This window comes from Bactrocera neohumeralis, chromosome 5, assembly GCF_024586455.1.
Source record: "Bactrocera neohumeralis isolate Rockhampton chromosome 5, APGP_CSIRO_Bneo_wtdbg2-racon-allhic-juicebox.fasta_v2, whole genome shotgun sequence".
Taxonomy (NCBI): domain Eukaryota; kingdom Metazoa; phylum Arthropoda; class Insecta; order Diptera; family Tephritidae; genus Bactrocera; species Bactrocera neohumeralis.
Genome location: NC_065922.1, coordinates 50,167,917 through 50,193,377, shown reverse-complemented (window position 1 = coordinate 50,193,377; position 25,461 = coordinate 50,167,917). Strand labels below are relative to the sequence as shown.

Sequence of the window (25,461 nt, the reverse complement as noted above, 5' to 3'; positions counted from 1 at the left end):
CACACTATGTTCAGCTTAGAAGATGGGATAGTAAAAAAATAGATAAATAAAAAATACAGTCAAAGCTCTATTAAATGGAGGCTCTATTAAGCGGACATCTCCATTAACCATGCATATTGGCCGGTCACACAATTAGTTGATGTTTATTAAGTACAATCTATTAAGCGGACAACTCTATTAACTGAACAGAAAGGCTGTTTGATTGCAGATTGAGAAAAATTCGTCATTTTTTAATCAAATTTATTTGTACGAGCATATTCAAAATTAAATTTCAAGTACAATCCCTTGGATTTTTATACCGACAAAAACGTTTAAAATAGTTTATTATATGAAAAATAGTATAAAATATATACCACAGTAATGCGTGGTCGGATCCACTAGTACCATATACGTATCTTTAAATTATTTTAAGCAAGATTAATAGGTGTACTATCAAATCATGCTATAGAAATTCTAACTGATTTATAGAAAATAATGTAATTGGTCCACATTTCGAGTTTTCCATTGTGATAATGTTGGAAGAAATTATTCCTCTGATCAAATACATTTTAAAGTATACTGCTTTTGAATGGACTTCTAAGACACATCTAAAACTAAAAGCAATGAGTACTACAAATCGTCTTTTAAAAATAATTTGAATTTAGATTAAGAACATAAATCATTTACGTTTAGTCTGGTTACCAGAATAAAAAAAACTTTCAGCTGATCACAACCTACCTCATTCAACGAAACCTTAATTTTTAGAGCACTAAGATTTCTTTGTTGTAATTTAGAAATGAATATTAGCAGAAATTCGATTTATACAATATTATTGGATTAGATGAATTACTTTTAAGAGAAAAATTATTCAATTCAAATACTCTCTATTCTTTGAATTGTTGAAAATTCCGTGCCTTCATTTTCTTAACATAATGTTCAAGTTCCAATAAGATCAAAAACCGCTCGAAGTAATGAAAATATTGCTGCCGTTCAGACAACTCTTGCTGAAGACCGCAATTTCACGATTTCAATACGTTCTCAAGAGTTGGGATTGTCTCAAATCACAATCTGGCGGATTTTGAGGAAGGATTTTGGCTTGCTTTCGTATAGAATTGTTCTCATTCAAGAACTGAAGTCATTGGACCACCACAACCGTCGTGAATTTGCTGATTTTGCCTCAGTACAACTTGAAAACGATAATGATTTCAACTTCTCCGATGAGGCTCACTTTCAGCTAAGTGGTGTGGTAAATAAACCAAACTGTCGAATCTGGTGCAATGTAAATCCAAAAATTTTTCATATATAACCTTTATATTCACCTAAGCTGACAGTTTGGTTTGGATTTAGGTTTGGTGGAAGCATCGAACCGTACTTCCTACGAAATGAAGCTGGTGACACCGTTACTGTCAATGAGAGCAGTATAGGTTGATGATAACCAACTTTTTATGTCCGCAAATGGTAGAAGTTGAACTTGACAATATCTGCTTCCAACAAAATGAGGCTACGTGAAACACAGCACGTGCAACAACCGAATTATTGCGAGAAAAGTTTGAAGATTCGACAATAAGTTTTGATTTAACACCATCAGACTACTTTTTGTGGGGTTATTAGAAGTCTTTGGTCTTTAGCAATAAACCAAACTCTTTACAAACTTAAGAAGTCAATATTGAACGTGCTATTCATGACATACGACTTGATTTAGAAGAAAAAGTACGCGAAAATTGGGTTCACCGAGAAGAAGTCGTGGAGGCCATTTGATGGATGTTATATTCAGAACTTAATTTTATCGATTTTACTTCACATTACAATAACATTTAAATTTTTTCACAATGAGAGTGTTTTTTTTTTAATGAAATCATATAATTCTTATTGGAAACCCCTGCATTTTCCGCATAATGGCTTACGGTCCAAAAAAATTCATTAAGTGATAAAATGTCGACGTTTAAAATATGTTCAATTATACCCTAAATTTTGTTAATTTTTGGTCTGTCAAATGTCACAAAGTCTGTGTAATTCACAAATACAATATATTCCTAACAAAAACTTGATTCTGATCGTTCAGTGAAATGTGAACCGATCTGTATAATTTCTTCCAAGATTGCTGCATTGCCTTCGAAAATAAACAATGCCAGATTTCTTGAAGATATCTGATAGAATGATAAAGCTTTCCATACAAACACTTGATTCCAATCATTCAGTTTGTATGGCAGCTACTGTAGCATGTTGTGCGATATCGGTGGTTCCGACAAATAAGCAGTTCTGGGAGAGGAAAATAGGTATGCAAAAGAATATCTCTAAACCTGAAGGATTTTCGACGTTCCTTCTAGGTGTTACATACAAACTTCGTGGCATAATTAATGAAGGGAATATTTAGAGCAAAAACCGTGGTTGGTCATTCATTGTATAGAGAACTCGATATAGATCAGAAAAAATGTATAGTTATCGAATCATCAAAAAAAACGCGTTTAAAGATATAATGGTAGAACTGAATAAACTAAGCGCCCGCACTTTAGAAGCCTGTAAGTAAAAAAGTATTTGAAATATTAATTTAAAAATTTATTGTGTTCATTTCAAAAGTATGAACTAGCAAAAAATAAAACACATTTTCTTTTCAAAATTTCACACATTGTGTAAGTCGGTGGACGTCTAATCGTGATATGTATATGGAATCCACGAAAAAGCATATTCAGAAATCACTTACTACACAAAGAGAAAAATAAATATTTTTCCTTTTAAAAACTGTTCTTTCGACGATTTTACTATGAGCCAGAACCTGGAAGAGTAATTGTACATCCCTCGTATAGGTTCCAGAAAAGTATTTTTCTCCTTGTCTGTAATTACCAATGCGGCATATCGACTCTTTAATCACAGTGGAAAGCGGCAGCCGAAACATCAAATTATCCGAAAATAGAGAAGGAAACGCTACTGAATAATTAATGGTCTAATGACTAATAAAGCGAAATTTGTAAGCACTATTCGATCATGGAAAAGGTGAAAAGAAATAGCAAATAGACGCCTACGCGACATTTAAATAACAAGAAAAATTCCAAATTTCTACAGTGGCCACTTAAAGTCATAGACAAACCAAATGACAGGCACTCGAAAAAATGCTTGTTCATTTAAGTGGAAGTCGCTGTTAGCCGACAGACTCACTTTCGTTTTCAGCAAGAGGGAAAGATCGACGCATGAGAAAAAAATGTGAGTATGTGTATTCGTATTTACTTTGGCGCCCAAAGCCACGATGCTGTCATACAGTAAACGTCGCCAGTGCTGAAGAGTGAACGCGTGCGTGTGCGCATGCGTGCGCATAATAAAATGAAAATAACAAATAAATGTTGAACAGCAGACAAAGAAAGCGATCAATAAGCTAGGCAATAAACGTTGCCGAAAATAAATAATAAAAATGTGATAAAAATAAAAAAAGAAGATTAAAGTTGGAAAAAATCAGAAGCGCCAGCCGATGAAATAACCGCGCTGTCCGTAATGGACCAGTTTAGAAGGCGACGAAAACTGTGTGAAGCGCGGTTGGGCGCAGCCGGTTGGACGAGCCACACAACGAAATGAGAGCGCAAGTAAAAGTGTGAAGAAAGTTCCCAGATGCTTAAGTTTCGTAAGTTTTGGAATTTTTACAAACCGGCAATAAGTGTTGCGACAGACGTAATTTCGGCTTAGCGGAGCGCAGACATCAAAAACGCTACGCATACAGTATTCGAACCGGCTTAAACGACCAAAGCGGCAGCACACGCTAATCAGCAGTGGGAAAGAGGGAGAGGGTGTAGGCAGAAAAACGCAAATTATTTATTGACACACACACATATACGAAATTTGCTATAATGTTGCAAGTTGTGAAGGCAAATCAGCTGGCTGTGTTGTTGCTGCTACCGCTATTTTTAGCCAGCGACGCAATCGAGCTGCTGGAGCAAGACAACAATGAACTATTGGGTAGTACAAACAAATTTAAATATTTGTAACGCTTTTTGTTTAATTTTCTTCTTCTTTCCACCTTGAAATAAAGAACTAAAGGCAACAAATGCAACGACGACGACAAATCAAACCAAAGCCAAAGCCGCAAGCGATGCGCTGCCACGGCAATATCCACCACAGTTTGGCGGCCCCTCGGGCGCTGGCGGCGGCGTTGGTGCCGGTGGCGGTTTCAACAATTTCGCTGGCTGTCCACTCTGCGATGCTTCTGTTTACAGCTATTGTTCGCAAAAAATGCTGCACGACGACTGTTGCTGTGATTTTCCAGGTAAAAAATATTATTCACGTGATGTGTTTTTAAATTCTCAAATATTTAAAGAGCTCAGTATTTTTTACTAATCGGAGTCTTAAAATTTAAATATTCTTTATTTTCAGTGGTCCAGCTCCGCCCTCCACAATGTTTCTATACTGACTGCTCACTGTTGTATGCCAAATCCTGTTATGAACACTCGCTAATCAAGAACTGTTGCTGTAATAATCCATACTGAGTTAATGCCGAAATTTAGAAAATATTTCAGGCAAAACCGTGTTATTTCATAATTAAATTAAACTTATTAGTGCAATGGTCAATAAAATGAATTGTATTTATTAAATACCCTTAGCCTTTTCATTCGAAGTAGAATACGGTAGCTGAGCCATGACTCTCGTTTCATGTTTAACCAAAATGTCGGTCACAATCAGAACGTCAGGGTGCCTTCAATTTTTCAGGAAGGAGTTTAGCGCTGAAACTATTTATTCCAAAACATTACTATACATTTTGTTGAATGGATTCATAAATTGAGTTCCTTTACGACCTCTGCGATGCCAACACGACAAAAAACTTTAAACAAACTGATTAAATTTTTTTCATTGACAAAAATCAGACAAAATTTTCGCATCGTAAACAAACAGCTGTGAAATATACAAATATACACTACTAAATATACACTAACTGACATAGGGAGATCAAACTGCAGAAGAACATAAAGACAGATTATATCAACCTAGGAAAAAAATTATCAATTCGGTTGGCGCGGAATTTGATAAAAAAAATTGTTAATAACAAAAAATAAACTAAAGAAGATTTCTAAGCCGTCCAACGATGGCTAATAATATTAAAATAATTTGTTTAGGTCTTACTAAAATGATAAGGAAAATATCAAAATCAACTCCCATGGCTCTAAACATTACAACAGTTAAGAAATACATTATTTTAAAAGGCTAACATACAAGGTGCGTTCCAAAGTAAACAAGACTTAAACAAACGGAACAAATGGTTTTTCGGCAAAATCAATTTATTTTATTCAAAATAGTCTCCTTCTGCTTCAATACAGCTTTTTGCACGGTCCAAAAGCATGTCGAACGAGTGTTTTAGCTCGTTGGTCGGTATGGCCGCCAGTATGCCGGTGCAAGCCTTTTGAATAGCCTCTACGTCTGCATAACGCTTTCCTATCATGGGCAAATGCATTTTTCCGAAAAGGAAGAAGTCGCACGGTGCCATATCAGGTGAATACGGGGAGTGGTTAATGGTTAAAATGTGATTTTTGGTAAAATAATCGGTCACAATGATGTTTTCGAATGTTGGATTTTGAGCAATTTTTGGTCGTCAGTCAATTTGTGCGGAACAAACCGTGCACACACCTTTCGTAAGCCCAAATATTTGATCTAAGTGCAGTAAATCGATGTTTTGGAGATTCACGCACATTTCCGATGCAATTTCCGGTGATCATGAATTTGGATTGGTCCGCATGTTGATCGTCATTTATGTCCTCACGACCATTTTGAAAACGTTGAAATCACTCGTGCACTCTGCTACGGGAGAGGCAATCATCGCCATAAACTTGTTTCATCAATTGAAACGTTTCGGTAAAAGTTTTATCAATTTTAAACAAAATTTAATGTTAGCTCTTCGAAGCTCATTTTAGCACCGATAACATAAACATATTGACACTTAAAACGCAATAACTTCACTTAAAATCGATGAAATGAATGAAATCAATCCATAAAGACAGCAGATTCTAGCGCACCAGTCAACATATAGATGGCGCCACCAGGGAGCGCTAGATTCCTGTTTACTTTGGAACGCACCTAAAAATCCACTGATTTCAGGGTACCAGCGAATACGACTAAGCTTATAGAAAATCGAAAATAAAACAAGTAAGGAAGGGCTAAGTTCGGGTGTCACCGAACATTTTATACTCTCGCATGATAAAGTGATAGTCGAGATTTCATTATCCGTCATTTACATATTTTTTTATTTTGCTGTAAAATTAATTAGATTAGATCAATTTGTGTACTTTGAGTATTGAATTGTATTTTCATTTCCTAATTTATATATTATACAGAGAAGGCATCAGATGGAATTCAAAATAGCGTTATAATGGAAGAAGGCGTGGTTGTGAACCGATTTCACCCATATTTCGCACGTGTCATCAGGATGTTAAGAAAATATTATATACCGAATTTCATTGAAATCGGTCTAGTAGTTCCTGACATATGGTTTTTGGTCCATAAGTGGGAGACGCCACGCCCATTTTCAATTTAAAAAAAAGCCTGGGTGCAGCTTCGTTCTGCCATTTCTTCCGTAAAATTTAGTGTTTCTGACGTTTTTTTGTTAGTCGGTTAACGCACTTTTAGTGATTTTCAACATAACCTTTGTATGGAAGGTGGGCGTGGTTATTATCCGATTTCTTCCATTTTTGAACTGTATATAGAAATGCCTGAAGGAAACGACTCTATAGAGTTTGGTTGACATAGCTATAGTAGTTTCCGAGATGTGTACAAAAAACTTAGTAGGGGGCGTGGCCACGCCCACTTTCCCTAAAAAATAACGTCCAAATATGCCCCTCCCTAATGCGAATCCTTTGTGCAAATTTCACTTTAATATCTTTATTTATGGCTTAGTTATGACACTTTATAGATTTTCGGTTTTCGCCATTTTGTGGGCGTGGCAGTGGACCGATTTTGCCCATCTTCGAACTTAACCTTCTTATGGAGTCAAGAAATACGTGTACCAGGTTTCATCATGATATCTCAATTTTTACTCAAGTTACAGCTTGCACGGACGGACAGACGGACGGACGGACAGACAGACATCCGGATTTCAACTCTGCTCGTCACCCTGATCACTTTGGTATATATAACTCTATTTCTGACTCTTTTAGTTTGAGGACTTACAAACAACCGTGATGTGAACAAAACTATAATACTCTCCTTAGCAACTTTGTTGCGAGAGTATAATTATGGATTTTCATTGCGTTAGTACAACATAAAACATTCTGTCGCGGTTCTTGGTTGGATATGGACTTGAATTCTGGTCTATTTTGATATCTTTTAGTTTGACTGTCGTTGGGATAGATGGTTTATTATCTAAATCTTTACTATGTAGACACTATTTATATATTCGTTTTCTTGTCAGTAACCAGTGCTTAAGGAATCGTCTTCGGAGGGTCAAAGAAAAATTACTGTTAATTAAAATTAAATAATTACATTCATGACGAATACAAAATGATTTTTTAATGTTAATACAACCAACAATATAATAGTTGAATAAATTGTTGGAATTATACGTAAGAAAAGGTCATGTACGATGTCTACGCTTGCGGCCGCAATTTTGGTCTAAAACAATAACTTCAAAAAGATTTCTAATCTGTAGGAAAGTCCCTATCGTGCTATTGAGAGTTTTTTGTTTTTACTATTTTGGCGGTTTGAAAAAAATATCGAATTTGGCCTTTTTTTTCGACAGTTTTTCGTAGAAAAACATTGGAAGATTTCAAAAAAAAAACAATAAAAGCTTCCATAGCGCGATAGAGAATTACGTTAAAAATGTTCTCTTCAAATTGAAAATAGATATATTCAAAACTCTGACTTTGAGAGTGGATATATTGTCAAAAGTGTGTTCAATAATGTTCAAAAGGTTCGAAAAAAATTACTTAATCCATATTTAAGAAATAAATTCGCAAAAAAAGTAATATTTTTACCATGAAAACCTTACGCACCTTAATTACTAGGTGAGGCTTTCTTGGATTAATGATATCATCAAGAACTCACTCACTCTTCTCTATTTAGTCTTTTCATAAACCAAAAGTATGATCCTTCATTTCCTATATCCACTATTTTTTTGTAGGTTTTCATCGGATAGAATTCTTAAGATTAATTCGCCAAGACCTCGTATTTTCTGGCTGTTTATTTGTCATGATGTAAAGCGTTGTTATCTACTGGAAAACGTGTGGAATTCCACCGACGGGCTCATTCGCCAGTCAATATAAAAATATTCGAAGAACCGTATATTGTTGAGAAACCAATTCGCCTAATAACGCGAAGAACAGATTGGCTTAAGTAGAAGAAATATTTTATCAGCCTCATGCAAGATGAAACAGAAGTGATATGTGAAATGAATATTGAGGATAATATAAACTTATTTTGCTGTTTTCGAAGTAAGCCACTAACAACTAAAAGCTGCTGAGAAAACATGGATGAAATTTATTTATACTTTGAAGCCGAACTTTTCTCAAAGAAAATCACTATGGAAGTCCGAGAAAAACTATAAGCCACTTGTTCAATACTTTCAGCCAAATTACACTTCTATATCTTATTTTAATGCTTAGTTATGGCTATGGCTCTATAGGTTTTTCTTTAATGGCGTTTTGTGTTCGAACTTCAGTTTAGTTTTTTGCCAAGGAACATGTGCACCAAGTTTCATCAAGATATATCAATTTTAACTCAAGTTACAGCAACGAATGGAGAGACAGACACACAAACACGCGGATTTCAACTCATTTCGTCATCTTGATCATTCATAAGAATATAGCTAAACATCTATCTCGCTTAGTTTTAGGTATACAAAACCATTAGGTGAACAAAAAGTTGCAAAAGGTCAAAAATCTAATGTTAATGAGAAAACTCTGCACTGGATACAAAGTGGTGTCGACTGAGTTCGCATATTCTTTAAAAATCTTAGAGGCCTCAATAAATTATGTCAGGAAATTAGGTGAGACTGAAGACCAGCAAAGCAGTTCAATATGACTTCCAGTCTAAGTATATTATCCACGGATTCTGTTGAAGAGTCTGCGTTATCGATATGCTTCAGTTAACAGTATTATGAAAGTATTATATATGATACGATTCAATCACTATATCTGATTTCGGGTTATCAAATCAATCCATTCTATTTATCTATAGTGAAATATATACATATATGTTTTATCGAAATGATTCTTGAAATATAGGGTAATACTTTTGATAACACGTCTGAAATAAAGCCATATATATATCCGTAATACACATTCGAATGCAAATTCTTAACATGGGAACATAGTAGTAATAATATTTCTTCTTATTTAATCACAAAAATATAGAATTAAAATAAAATATACCAATTTAATTTAAAGCAAACGTCTTGTTCTCTTCTACTTTTTCATTCCTTTCAATTCTACTCTTTGTTTATTTAAAGCGGATATACGAAATGTGCCACAAGTAACCATAGAAAGTGGCATAAAATGAGCATTTTATGTAACGATGGCTATCAAAGTGCGTCAATATTTCCACAATGAGGCCCGCACTTCCTCCCACCGACGTGGAACATGTACACGAGTCCGCCAAGCACACTGAGCATCACAAAGTAATAAAGATAGCTGAAATGCGAAAGCGCAGCCAAATGCGAACGAGCGTCCAATTAATGCATTCAAAATAAATTCATTCAATTAAAAGGCATATTTATGTAAATTTTATTTATCATTACAATTAAACAAAACTCGGCAGCTGAGCAACTAGAAGATTGCCTGCCTGCTTAGCCACTTGGCTGCCTCGCTTCACTGTGGCGGCGGCGTTGTTAATGAGCTTTGCAATGAGTAGCGAGCGCGCGCCGCTGTCAATGTCCGCAAATTGAAAGGCAACTCATATATAATTATGGTTGTGTGGATAATTAAAGCCAAAATAGCGAGTCGGGCGAGACAAAGCGGAAAAGTAGCACCGAATAGAAGCTGCGCAAGTAAAAAGTGTTGCCAAAAACCAAAGCCAAGCTAAACCAAGCCACGTCAAATAAAGCAAAACTTAAGTGGTGCGTTGGTTGAATAAAATAACAATAATAACAACAACAAAAATAGCAACACAAATGGAGCGCATAAAGCTAATAAAGAATGAATGGAAGCGGTTGCAAACTTAGCAGAAATGCGAAAAAGTTATTTCGAGCTGGGAAATGCGTTAATTAATTTCTTTACATTGCAAATACGAGCCAAATAAGAGAAAGATGAAAACCAAATATAAGAAATAAACATGAATTAAATAAAAACAACAAAAAATGTTAATTTTACATCCTTCACATTTGATTATCTTATATCATAATGAGGCATACAAATCTTAGCTTTGATTTTGATCGGTCAGTTTGTATGGCAGATATATCATATAGTGCTCCGATTTGAACAATTTCTTTGAAGATTGTGGCCTTTTCTTGAACAATTATCTTTGTCAAATTGCGTGAAGATATCTTGTTAAATAAATAATTTTCCATACAAGAACTAAATTTTTATCTATCAGTTTGTAGATATATGCTATAGTATTCCGATCAGAACAGTTTGTTCGAGAATAGTAGCCCTGCCTTAGGCAGTTATCTATACCAAATTTCGTGTAGATACCCTTTCAACTAATAAAGCTTTCCGCCCAAGGACTCGATTTTAAGCGATCAATTTGTATGGCAGCAATATCCTATATGTCCGCATAAAATGCGGCAGGCCAACCAGGTAACAAATTGAAAGAGTGTACAAAGCCCTCTCATGTTGCGTTTGTGAAAAGGCTAAACACGAAAAAGTCGACCATCTCCCAGGTAAAATGTATGGTATATAGGAATTACCAAAACAATAATTAACTGCAACTTGACGCCAAGCGACGGTATACAAAAATACTAAGAAAAGCTGGACAATATTGAGGACACAACCAGGTCTACTGAAAGTCAACTAATTATCGCCGGTGACCCAAATTCGAAAGCCGTAGAGTGGGGTAAGGCAAAAACGGACGAGACAGGAAAGCGCATTCTACAAATGGCTGCGTGGCTTGGTCTAGCAGTGCTCAAAACGAGAAATGAAATATCGTTTAGAAGACCGGGATGCGAGAAAACCATGCCAAGTATTACCCTATCATAAGAACGCATGGCAGGCTTAATAAAAAAAGGAAAGTCCTGGTGGATTACACTGGAAGCGATCATCAGTCCGTATCTCTCACAAAAAACACCGGAACAAACGCTAGCCAGCACAGGAAAAATACTGGAACACAAAAGACTAAACATTTCGAAACTGAACAATTCGAAATTAATGTCCGCAATAGACAAACAGACCCCATCTCTCATCCCCCATAATTGCAAGAAAAATTGTCGAGGGCACTATGCTTAATATAACAAGAGTCTGTCAAAAATTATTTCCCAATGCTTTCCACAGCAAACATAAAGCAGTAGTTTACTGGTGAACTGAAAATATCGCCCAACTCAAACGCACATGCTAACGCCTTCGCAGATCGTTCACGAGATTCAGGCGGAGAGGAGCCGCAACCCGAGAAGCCGAGCAATACAAAGCAGCCAAAAAGGAAGCATGCCATCGATGATAGCAAAAATGGGAGGAACTACGCGAGGATATTAACAAAAACCCCTGAGAAAAATGGATCAGATAGTAAATGCTCTCTTTCCCACAGATCCAGAACAGATTCTAAGATTCCCGCAAATGCCCCAGTCTATCCTCGAAAAGTTACACCTAGCCACAGGCAAGATCAAGGCCAATATTCCCTGAACTCTGAAGAAAGCAACGGCTGGTGCTAATCAGTTAGGGAAAAGGAGATCACAACTGGCTATCAGCATACCGTACATGCTTGACATAGCTACTTAAACCGATACTCAAAGAGTCTATCAACGAAGCTGGAGTACTGTCCCCTAGACAATACGATTTAGACCCTGCAGATCAACTCTAGGAGCTATAAAATGCGCCATTGAAAGTGTAGAAGCCGCACAGCGTAGATGGCATAAATACAAAGGAATATTGTTGCTGTAGAATTTAGTTGTCTGAAACGCCTTCTACACCGCTAGATGGATGGATATGAACGACGTTCTCAAAAAAAGCTTTAAAATCCCCGACTTCCTCAGAGCTGTGGTGTCCAAGTTACTTTAGTAACTTACCAAACTAGAAAGGAATCACGACAGACAGCGGTCACGTCAGAGTACAAGAATTTATTCTAGTGACTTGCAAGTGGCAGATAAAAATATCCTATAGGTATGTATCCGTTAAAAGAAAAAGGCGAGTGTAAAATTTCAAGATCGAAATTGCCGAAACGAAATTATGAATACCAATTTTGACATTGGCTTTCCGTCAACATATCTTCTCAGTACACAACACATACTTTTTGCTTTGCTTGAACTGAATTTTTACTCTTTTTAAAGTAAAACAGTAAAATATGCCGACAAATAGTGTTCCTTTTTTCACTTTGGATAGGACACCAACAAAAAAATTTTCCAAAAATTTTACAGATTTGTTTACAAACAAGCTTTACTATATCAACTGATCAAATTGTATATAACAATGAAGCGGTTAAATGTGAAGAAATGCAATAAGATGAGCTGATGGCAGCGAACAAAATTACTGAGTGAAGGACTCAATACCACACAAGGTCTCCGAGCTTTCTTTCTGGGTGTTCCAAGCTTCGTGGCACGCTCAATAAAGATTTTTATACTCTCGCAACAAAGTTGCTAGGGAGAGTATTATAGTTTTGTTCACATAACGGTTCTTTGTAAGTCTTTAAACTAAAAGAGTCAGATATAGGGTTATATATACCAAAGTGATCAGGGCGACGAGTAGAGTTGAAATCCGGATGTCTGTCTGTCCGTCCGTCCGTCCGTGCAAGCTGTAACTTGAGTAAAAATTCAGATATCATGATGAAACTTGGGACACGTATTTCTTGGCTCCATAAAAAGGTTAGGTTCGAAGATGGACAAAATCGGCCAACTGCCACGCCCACAAAATGGCGGAAACCGAAAACCTATAAAGTGTCATAACTAAGCCATAAATAAAGATATTAAAGTGAAATTTCGCACAAAGGATCGCATTAGGGAGGGGCATATTTGGACGTAATTTTTTGGAAAAGTAGGCATAGCCCCGCCCCCTACTAAGTTTTTTGTACATATCTCGGAAACTATTATAGCTATGTCAACCAAACTTTCGTCGTTTCCTTCAGTCATTTCCGTATACAGTTCAAAAATGGAAGAAATCGGATAATAACCACGCCCACCTCCCATACAAAGGTTATGTTGAAAATCACTAAAAGTGAGTTAACCGACTAACAAAAAACGTCAGAAACACTAAATTTTACGGAAGAAATTGCAGAAGGAGCACCCAGGTTTTTTTTCAAAATTGAAAATGGGCGTGGCCTCGCCCACTTATGGACCAAAAAGCATATATCAGGAACTACTAATCTAATTAATTTTACAGCAAAATAAAAAATATGTAAATGACGGATAATGAAATCTCGATTATCACTTTATCATGCAAGAGTATAAAATGTTCGGTGACACCCGAACTTAGCCCTTCCTTACTTGTTAATTATATAATATATAACCCAAAAGCAAACATATTACGTTTTTAAGCTGTTTCACTGTTTTAATGCAAAAGCTTTCAGGTTGTTTTAAGTCAGGCTTCCTCCAACTACAATTATTCGATTTCTTAAAATTTAAGTTATTTCAACCAAATTTATTTTTAAATTGAAATTATTTAATTGATTGAAATTTTTTCGACAATAAACATGATGTGTGACGACTTGCAGCATGCACACCAGCGGCATGAACATAGTAATTATTTGAACACATGCGAAATAAAGCTTGATTCATCAGGAAGTGACGACTACCTCTTCAGGTGTTGCATGCTAAAGACAGCTGCAACTCTTGACATCTATGTACATCAGCTGACTGATTGACACACAAACACACATTGCAATGGTTTGGCCGACTGACAGTTAAATAGTAGCGATCAACAAGCCAGAGTTACACCTCACAGGTTAGTGTTTGGACAAACCGATTACTCTGCTGATGTGTGATGTGGGCAAATTCGAAGGCGGAAATGTGGAAATTTTGCTAAATTGCTGGAACGACAGGCGTGAACTCATTTATATGAAGCAACAACGGAAAGTTGCATAGTTATTGGAAATGAGGTCGAAACAAATTTTTAAATAAATAACAGTATTAAATTAAAAGTTTGGGAGAGAGCATGATTATTTTTTAGCCAAGGAAACTCGTTAGCTTTGGTTGCACTGAAGCGATAATACCCTTCACAGGTTCAAGTTTTCTTTACAGGAACCCATCAGTTTGTATACCAGCTATTAGCTATAGTGATCCGATACGAACAATTTCTTCGGAGATTACCCCATTGCCTTATACTACAATACATGCCAAATTTCTTGAAGATATCTAGTCAAATGAGCCAGTTACGCAAATTTAGTTTCTCTGGTGGCTACTGTAAAAGTTTTCCCGCAAAACACAGTCGGCTTAATGGTCCTTTTGAGCGCAACATTCGAAAATCATTAGGATCTGCGCGATAGTGAGCCACCTTGTCGTCAAAGAAGAGCTCATAGTGAAGGAAATATCGATGCGGTTCAGGCCAGTGTTGAAGCCAATCCGAATCAGTCGCTTCGCAGTTGAATCTCTCTACGACGAGGACAAGGTGAATTTTGCGAAAATATTTGCCTCTGGCAATAAATGGATATTTTAGGGATACAAAACTAAATGAATAATCTGTCCAGGTCAATAGCCTCAAATGAAAAAACAAAAAGAAATGGCTGTCGCGTTTAAAAAAATCAAGACATTATTCTAAACGTTATTTTGTTTCTTATTTATGATTTTCTCAAATGCCATCTCAGCATTTTATTTCTATGCACCTGTAAGTGTTTGTGTGATTGCAACAATATTTTAAAAATCTTACAATTTGGAGGAGCCGTCAGTTTCAGCTGGAAAAATTGAAAACATTTTAGCAAAAAAAAAAAAACACATATAACCGATGTCGATACATTTGTAGTCGTTTCAAATGTACGGAATGTGATGAGTTTACATACATTCATGCATTAATATGCAGGCCCTAGACGCATCAGTAGAAATTCAAACCCCATGCGGCGCTTTGAGAAAAACTGTTATTTTTCTAGTTACCAGTTTTTTCCTAGACGCCGTTTATTATAGTGAAATACTAGGGTGAACTAAATTTTGCAATTATTTTTCAAAAAATTATGAACAACTATAGTTTATAGTGCGACGTCTTCGTACAAGCCAATTCGGGAATGCAAAACTTGAAATATTGAGAGCTGTACTAAAAATATCTATGTGATAGATGTTGCTTTGAATTGCGAATGTTTTCAAAACACTTTATCCGATACATATACAATATAAGGATAAAAACACTGCAAAAAACTGCTAACGGCGAGAATCTTAAATTGAGGAATTTTGATTTTCTGATTTTAATAACTCAAAAAAATTACAAATATTTTCTTGAAACTAGTATCAACTATGCTGAGATTATACTCGTATCTGAGAATCAACTAAGGCTGCAAATTATTTCTTACAGCTATTAGATCCAAGGGATATATTGGTCAGTCGAAAAAGTCTTTTCGTATTTTGTCAATAGATGTCGTTGCAGTCGTATATCTCTAGTGCTGCCAATCACATTGTGTCAAACCATTTGGTGTTGGAGAGGTCAGGTTTTAAGCCTCACTTTAGGTCAGGTTTAAGCCTCAGAAGTTGAAAAAAGGTTGCAGCTTTTCAAAAAATGAAGAAATAATGAAGAAATTCGCTATATTTTGAAATTGTTGTGTAAAAAAGGGAAGAATGCCACACAAGCCACCAATGAAATTTGTGAAGTTTACGGAGACGATGCTGTATAAGTTCGTGTAGCACAACAATGGTTTGCTCGCTTCCGTTCTGCAAATTTTGAAATATCGATTTATACTGATGGAATAATGTCGCCAGCGGAAAAATGGCAAAAAGTGTTTGACCAAAATGATACATATTTGTTTATTTATTTATAATTATAAATATAAAAAAATAATAATTTGAAATTACGAAACAACATTTTTGACTACCTAATGTTTGTCCAACAACACTATCTTGTATTATTAGTTGCAAATTTATGACAGCGATATTTATAATTCATACAGAAAATTGAATATATTTTTGCAAACTGAGAAATCAAAAAGTAAACGAAAATTATAATCAAAAATGGGTTCCACCCTAATGCACTTATACCGAAGCGCGCATTCCCACTGCTGGCAACCGCGTTTGTTACTCACATGTCGCTGACAGCTAACGACTATTTGTCAAATTGATTGCTAGCATAACAGACAATACAGCTGCGACAGGAAACGAAGTGAGTGGTGAGTAAAAAATATTGGAAACTAAAAATTTCATTCGAAATAGAAATTGTATGACGCATTCGGAAAGGGATATGGCATCTTTTCGATAAAGTTGTTTTTATTTTTTTTTTGTAGCCAAAAATGTGGGCGTTATGAAATGTTATGGCAGCTGTTAGCTTAGCTAACATAAATCCACACATATGTGCATACATACATACAGACTTTGTGGCAGTGCCGGTTTATGGGCGCACGGAATTTCACACCTGCCATGCGCTACTGACAAGCCTTCAATCAGTCAACTTAAATCGTTTGATTTATTAATTTCAATATTTGACACTTGTCAAAGTCACTACTCTTTAATTTTTAATATAAAAATTTGGTATTTAAGTGGTAATTGGGCGTAACAGCTTGCCACTTTCTTGCATCCAGTTTATTAGCAAGTGTGATTTTATAAGGTTTGATACGTAGCTCAGCTGCCACTCCCTTCTCGAGCCTGTGGCAACTTCCGTTTTGTCATTTATAATTTTTGAATGAAATTTTCATTGGTGAAATTAGCGTGGAACATATTTTCTTGTTTTTTTCCATCCTCTCATTTGTTTACTTCACAAGCTCAGCTGCTTACTCTCCCCACTGTCAAAACATTCGGCTGTTCGACATCATCGATCTCGGCTTTCGCTGTCACACTTTCTTCTCTTCATTATTACATAAACGTGAGCATTTCTGAGTGGAATTATTTAATCTTTTTTTTGTATTTAATTGGGAACAACATTCCACCGTCACGTACAGCATCCGATGGTCCATGAATACACATTTACATATCTTAACGCCAGTCTATGCTCGTTTACGCCGGGCGCTGCTGCCAATATCAGGTTACATAAGACGGCACTAATTTCACGTTGATTATATTATTAACGATGATTTTATTAATTTATGTCGTACTCATGCACCTATACTTATACTAACATATGTATGTTTATACCAATATAAATGTAGGTATGCTATTTTCTTAATAATTAGTGTTGAATTTTTAATTGAAGGTTTGCTTTTTTTATGGGAGAAACCAATGATTATCGTTAATTGAATTTTTTATGTGTTTTTTTATTTGTTTTACCAATTTAGTGCGTATATTAGATAAAGCAATTACAAAATATAGGAAATGATGAAAAGTGTGGTACACGCTCGAGGTGGAATTATCATCGCATTACTAATGGTTTTGCTACTAAGCTAAAGTCAAGCGCACGTTTTAATTTATATTAGTAGGAGATGCTATTCGCAAGAGCAGCTCAAAATAATTTTTCAAGCACAATAAGAAGAATAAATAATATCTTTAAATGGTGATCCATCTCGAGGTTCCCTTCTTAAAAAAAAAAAACACAGAAACTTCAAATTTAATAGGGAATATTTATTATCATTATCCGTTGAGTTCAATATTGTATGACTCGTCCAAGGATTTCGACTGGTATCATTTTTGAAGAAATATGGACCGATCTGTCTGGTGATCTGTCAAAAAAACTACTACTTGGACCACCCGTTATTTTATTAAGGGTCATGGAGAGGGTATTTAAGCCATTTTCTCTCAATTCGACTGATAACTTGGACCACTGTGTAACGGAGCTTACTCCTGAGAGTGTGGGTGGAACGGATTTTCTGGAGAAAAAATGCAGTGAGCTTTTTCAACAGTGGTTCAAAGGTTAAAAAGAGAGTCTTCTGTCAGGAGTTTCAATTAACTCTTGTTTCAGACTGTCAGTGTCCTTCAAGCAGAAAGAATAGCCATCAAGGTAGTAGCAGATTTACTTCTCCGAAGTGTGACTTCTTTTAGATAGGTAGACTTTTACTCCGATAATAGACCTACTATGCAGGTTATGAGCTCGCTGACAGTGAGCTCAAAGCTAATCAAAGGAGTGTATGACCTCACTAACAGTAACATCAAGCCACTTCCATATTAAGCTTGTCTGAGGGCCAGACCATAACGGAGCCGTCGAGAAAATACTTAGATGCAAGGGCGCCGCGAGGCCGAGATAAGCATGCTTTGTTCAGCAACCAGAATGGACCTGTGTGGTTGCGAAAGCCTTCTGGTCCAGAGTGAAACGTAAAAAGTCCATTGAAGCTTTTGAAAGACACAACTTATCAAGAAGAAAGATGAGGTGGAAACATTTAGAGACTCACAAAACGACGCGTAAAATTTACCTTTCAATTTGAAACTCAAATCACAGTAATATATTGCCAAACACAGAGAATATTTTGTTTTCCTCATCAACATCGCAATCAAATTCAGAAATACGAATTCGCAAACAATAAGTGCATAACTTCTGGTAGATATTACCGTTATACAGTGAAGTTGACCTCAGACACTTCTATGAGAATATGAATATGTTCGGAGTATATGCGTTTATCCGATTTTTGATATCTATGGCTTTTACGGTGGTAATCGAGAAACCTGCCCCACGGCGACTTTAATCTACTTAAAGAGGACATTTTCTAAATAAAAGTTTAATACTCTCCAATAAAATACCATATCTACTTCTCTGGGACCCACAAAATCGTTTTTGTTTTCTTGAATTGTGATCTCTATTCAATTAGGCTATTTAACGGTTTCTTGTTTATATTGTTGCGTTTGATTTTACAGCTTGCAAACAAATCACTTTTGCAAGCTGTCGATCAGTAGGTAATTACTGTTATGATTTCCCTCCTTTTGTTTATTGGCGTACACGCCTTTGCTTTACAATTGCGTATTCACAAAATATTTGTGAGCAATTTTTGTTGGTGCTTCATGATTTTTTGCACTTTAACGCCTGTGGATTTTGTATGGGAGAAAGTTTCGCATCGTTCGAAGTTACAAAAATTCCAATACATACGCAAATACTTACAAAATCATTCAATGATTTCGATTTTCAAATTGCTTACCCATTAGGTGCGCTCAGCTTGAAAACTTCCGCCCGTATTTCTACACTATTTGTTGTTTGTATTGGTTTTGCTTAAAAAAATAAATATAAATTTGTCTGCTATCTGAATGTAGTTCAAGCAAACAGTTTTTATCACTTAGGTACTAATAGTCAGCTTTGAATTGCCTCCTACCATTTGAGCGGGAGAAGAGGCGCAGCGAGCTTTTTCACGGATGGATTGAAGCTAGCAGGGAAGGTCTGAGGCGGAGTTTTCTGAAAGGAGCTTTCCGTCAATCTTAGCCTTAGGATACCGGACCAAGGCAGTGTTTTTGAAACAAAAGTGGATTTTTTTTTGGTAGCAATGGACTAATTGCCATGAAGTCCAGCCTGTTTAAGGAAGGTGACCATTCACTCGACAGCAGAATGACGAAACTATCGTTGAACTCGTTAACTATGCGCTCAAACGACCTGCTCCTGTGCGACTCCAAGATCCTTTTAGCCTAGAGTGAAACGCAGTAGTTCTACTTAACAGGAGCGAAGGTTATTGCTCATTGATATAGCAAAACTCGTCTCAATGGATCTTAGCTCGCCTGCTGTTTTAGTTATGCTAGTTTTTTGTTCTATTCGCCACATTCTAATTCAAGAATTCAAAGATCTTCAGCACTACTGAGATCAAATTGAAAGGTGCTGCAATACTCTTATGCCAAAGAATTTTCCAGTTATCATAGCACTTCGAAAAATCCTCTGTCGTGATGGCCATTAGAGCCTTCTTCGATTCAGCTTTTATATCAACAATTGAGTCAAAACGATGTCCTCGAAGTGGTCATGGCAATTTGCCGAATAGCCAGGAGTTACACGAAGGTAAATCAGGCGAATAAGGTAGTTGCGGCACGATATCAGTTGAAGATATGGAGAAATGATAACGAAAAACCAATGCAGTATGAGATGGTGCATTATCACACTTCTTTGTTCAATAAATTCAGACATAGTAAAAATCGAAGAATTCACTTTTAGAGCCTCACAAAACGACGCCTACCTCAAATACTTATAAATATTTTGACGTGAAATTTAGCATAGGTGTCACTAACTGCCAACTTACCGAAAAAATTTAACGATTCGAAAAACACGCAAAGAGTAAATTACAAATTCACCTTTGAATTTGATCACAGTAGTATAAACAACAATTGATCCAAGTAGAGGTATATTTTTCAATAGCCTTGTCTTGACAGATCACGCAGGAGTCGTGTCAAGCTGTCATCTTATTTTTGTTATGCATTGTTTGGCATTTCATCATGAAAAGACTAATGCCTGGAAAACGAAAATTCCCGTTCTGTAATGAATGTGTTTTGCTCGCTTCTCTCAGCATACTTTTCGCAGCTTCATCACCCATCTCGAGATTCAGGGTTCATTATTGGATAATATTCGATCAAATAGACCACATCCAGCACGCAGTAAAGATAATATAGCAGCCGTAGCTTAGAGTGTATACAAAGACCGTGGAGAGTCGATTCGGCGCCGTCCGTAGCAACCCGGACTGACTTATAAAATGACTTGTCGCGTTTTACGTCAAGATCTTATATTTAAAATATCCATCCGCTCGACCTTTCCACGCGACATCGCTTTGCTCTGTAGGCTATTGAAAAGTTCCAAGAAGATCCGACGTTTTCGAGCCAAATTTTGATCTGCGATGAGGCCCATTTATGGCTTAATGGGTATGTAAACTAGCAAAATTGCTGCATTTGGGACAAAGGACAACCTGGAGGAATTCAAGAGCTGTCATTTCATCTAAAAAAACAACAGTTTGGTGTGAGTTGTAGGCCAGTGGAATCATCGGTCCAAATTTCTTCAAAAGTGCTGCCGGCGAGAACGTAACCGGCAATGGCGACCGTTCTCGCGATATAATAGTCGGATATTTGGTGCCTCAAATTTAAGCCCGTGATCACGGCGTCATTTGCTTTCAACAAGACGGCGCCACTTCCCACACATCGCATCAATCGAAGGATTTATTGAACAAACCTTCGGTGAGCAGATAATTTTACGTCTTGGACCGGTCGATTGGCCACCAAAATGGTGTGATATCACACCGTTAGACTTTTTCCTCTGGGGATATGTAAAGTCTAAAGTCTATGCAGACAGTTCCGCAGTCGAAATAATAAATGCGAAATAACATTATTTCGAATTATAATGAACATTCCCCATTAAATTTAAATTGTCTGTGTTTGTTATTTAAAATGATAAGGAACCTTGAAATGGATCCTCTTTTTATATGCTCGAACTAGTCCCTTAGTTTAGAAATATGAATTTAAAAAATTTGCACCACTCGATTTCTTACCAAGAAGTTGCTCACTTATCGGAATGGCCGATATCGGACCACTAGAGCATATATGTATGTAGATACCATACAAACTAAATGATCGGAATAAAGTACTTGAATGGAAATTGAGAAAAAGTTTTCACTAAATTTGGAATGTGTTATTGCCTAAGACAACGACGAAACGAAAATGTTCAGATCGGATCACTATAGCCTATAGCTGTGATATAAACCGATTGATGAAAATTAAGTCGCTGTTTCGAAAACTTGTTTCTTTAATAAGATAAATTTGGATTTGGTTATTGACCAAAACAATTTTACAATTTCGGAAGAAATTCTTGAGAGCAGATTATTGTAGTTTATTTCTGCCGTACAAACTGATCGATTGAAATTAACTTTAACGGTTTTATTTGTTTCTTTTTTAATTTTTTTGAAAAATGATATTTAAAAATTTGTTATTATGTATACCTATGTGTGTATGTACATATAAAAATTGTATAAAAAATAATTTTTGGAATCTTTAAAAATTGCGTACAATGCAATTATATACTAAGCCTCTTCAAGGGTCCGTTAAATAGCCAACGCAAAAAAGGCGGCGGAGAAGAATCATTAAAAAATATTTGCACTTAGCGCTCAACTGAAAACGAAAGTTTATTTACACCAACGGAATGCGCACAGACACAGACACACCTTCAATAACTGGCAACTGTTAATTTCGACCGAAAATGAGCTTCATCTTGCCATTTGCTCACATTTCTACGTGTGTATGTATGTTTAGCTCAAAAGCGTATACAAAAGAGCGCCAAAAAACTTCAGGCGTTGTATGGTTAACCACACAGTCGCTTCAAACCAAAGAAGAAATGGGTGATCCCAAAAATAATAACAATAATAACAAAACAGCGGCACACTCACACATGCATACATACATACTTTTGTACACATGAATTTACTTAGCGGCTACGTGCTTGGGCGGACACGCGGCCGATGCGATTTATCGTTAATACCTTCCACGGCAGAAATTCACTGGACTGTATGCACATACATACATGTGTGTACAAATATTTAACAGGTAACATCTTTCACTCACGCGCATGCGCTGTAATGTGCCTTCGTTATGCCGTTACACACACATGTCTGTATGTATTATGCGGATGAAAGTGCACATGACCGGCTGGTGATCGCGTAATTGTAATGCTGGACCATGCGCAACAAGTGTGCAAAGCGTTACGTAATGCTGCTGTAGTACATACTTGAAGTCTCGCTTGTGTGTGGCGCATTGCTGCGGGCAGATGTTCAATAAAATAAATGACGGCTTTTTGGAATGCGGTGTTGAATGAAAAAGACAAGCAAAAGACAAGATGTTTTACAAAAGGGTTTCGGAAAGTCGGAAATGGGCGGTGAGGGCGCTTGAGTAAAAAAGCGTTAGTTATTAAATATATTAATAGCCAGCATGTGCTTCGTAAATATGGGCGTTAATGAAGACGTTTGAATATTTGTTGAAAATAGTAATGCATATACTAAAAAATTATATGTTTTTCCACTTTACTAATTAATGGCTTTCAAGTGGCAAGCTTTCATACTGACAGTGAAATAAGTAATTAAGAAGTCTCATACATGCGAAGACATTACATATATACACAAGTACATATGCATGTATGAACATGCGTGTAAGTATATTGTATCAATATTTGTTTAATATATTTGAACAGTCTTGAATATTTTGCTGTATTTTGGTGCTTAAGGCGACCGGAACTTTATTGATAAAAGAATGGAAAATCTACGTTCTAAATTTACATTCCAAGCGCTATCTTTTATATTTTGGGATTAGAAAACAAATATTGATCATCGAAAACCGCTTTATTGATTTTAAAAATGTTCTCAATTAAGATTTATACACTTTTACATGCATGTAAACCAATTGCCGAAGCACATTTGCCACTCTGATTGGGGTATGTCTGAAATATGATTTCTGAATGCATCAACCGCATCTTCAGGTGACGAAAAACATGGACCTCTTAGTTTATTTCTTCATACGGGAACAAAAATCAATCATTCGGTGCAAAGCCAGGGTTTTACGAAGGATGACTCATCAACTCGATGTTTTTAGTACTCAAAAATGCAGTTGTTTCAGTTAAAGTGTGAGAGCTAGCATTGACATGGTGAATGGTGATCCGTCTTCGACGGTTGGTTTTCTTAGTTTCTTCAAAGACAATTGGCAAACAAATGATTCATCATCTGTCACGATTCCGTAGACGTGTTTCTAAGCACCGCTATCACATTATTTTAACATTTATCTCGACCAATCGGCACGAGCCTTTTTTTTTAATGATTGACAAAGTGTTTAGAATTCACGTGAACTATTTTTTACAGTCAAATATTCCAGCGGTATTGAACCAGAGAACATAAAACATAGAGAAGGTGCAAATTGAATTCTGTATGTTTTATGTTCTCTGATTGAACGACCAGCCCACGTCTGCCAATAGTTGTTTAAATCACACAAAAAAAGCATAAATAGTTTCCGGAACAACAACTGATTTTGGACGACCTTTCCGAAATTCGTCTTGGAGTAATCTACGATCTGCATTGACTTCACCATACCATCGTTGAACACCAGCCTTTGATGGGACTTCATCACCAAAAATTAAATTAAGTTCACTGTTACTGAGTTAATACACATCGAAAGTTGGCAAAAATATCCGCGCAAAAATGTTTACGATCTTATTCCATTTTGTGATCGAGATGAATATTTTAAGTAACTGTAAACAATACAAATACAGAGCACATACTAAAACCTTTTGAGTTCGTATAATATTAAAAATGTCAAACTTTACGATAAAGTTTTGAGTAGCCAGATTGCAAACCCAGGGTTGCCAAATTCCGAAATATAAAAGGCAACCTACGTACAGCACATAATGTGAAAATGTGAACTATGTCGATCAGAAATAAGTATCTTTCCATCTGACGTATTAAAAACTTATTAGAATGTTTATGAGCCTAACTAAGGGGAACTAGAAATTTAAATTTTTTTACCCTGAACAGTGTGTAGGGTTTGAAATACTCATAAATAGTCCGAAATATATATATAGTATATACATATATATAAATGATCAGCTTGACAAGCTGAGTCGTTTTATCCTTGTTCATCTATCTGCCCTTTTCTCTCTAAAAACTGTTCATTTGTTGGAACCGTCGATGTCAGACAATTTTCAGATTTCTTAAGTTATCTAAATTTTTTAAAATATATTGTGACAAAAAATACCCAGAAATTGTAAACAAAATCCGAAATATTTAATTACTCATCAATATTTATTTTGTCGCCTTCAATCTTACTTAATCCCCACAAGAAGTAATAGGCTTATGCCAACGATTTTTCCAGTCCTCGTAATACTTTTCATAAGTACGTTTTGGGCCTTCAGCTCCTTAACTCTTCGATCGAATGAAAACGGGTTCTGACCGTATTCATTGCCTTTTTGGCTTTAAATTCGGTCACAATCGTGGTTCGATGCGATGGTGCATTATCACTGTGTAAAATCCATGAATTTTGCTTCCACAATTCCATCCGTTTTCGAAGCAGGTTCTCACGTAAACGCCTAAATACTGCCAAATAAGACTCCTTATTGACCTCTGGTAAAAATTCATCATGTACCAAACCCCAAAACCACAGTTACCATATAATACTTTTCATGAATGTGGGATCGGAATTCGCACCATCAAGATCTGTTTACAGTATTCTTGTTGAAAATAACTCAGTTTTATCGGCACGAGTTGAGCAAGAAAGCGTTTCATACTCAAAAGGCCCACCAAAATGACTGGAACGGACTCGCGAGAGACGCGGTGCTCTCTTGCCATCTCTCGAACACTTTTTTAAATATTTTCATCTGTTGAAGAAGGTGAAGGTCGTCCAGAATAAGGCATGTCTTCAACAATCTCTCGACTTTGCACTACTCGTAGGCTAATATTTTTAATAAA

At 36.2% G+C, this 25,461-nt stretch overlaps 1 protein-coding gene and 1 long non-coding RNA gene across 2 annotated transcripts in view; one reads left to right on the top strand and one right to left on the bottom strand.

Annotated features, from left to right (window-relative positions):
* Window positions 1–25,461, bottom strand: part of LOC126759605 (uncharacterized) — a 140,320-nt gene that overhangs the window by 19,716 nt on the left and 95,143 nt on the right. The gene's annotated exons all lie outside the window — the stretch shown is intronic.
* LOC126759600 (uncharacterized) lies at window positions 3,813–4,448 on the top strand. Its single transcript, XM_050474477.1, has 3 exons — window positions 3,813–3,921; window positions 3,995–4,228; window positions 4,336–4,448. Exons 1-3 carry the CDS (start codon window positions 3,813–3,815, stop codon window positions 4,446–4,448), a joined length of 456 nt encoding a protein of 151 aa, XP_050330434.1.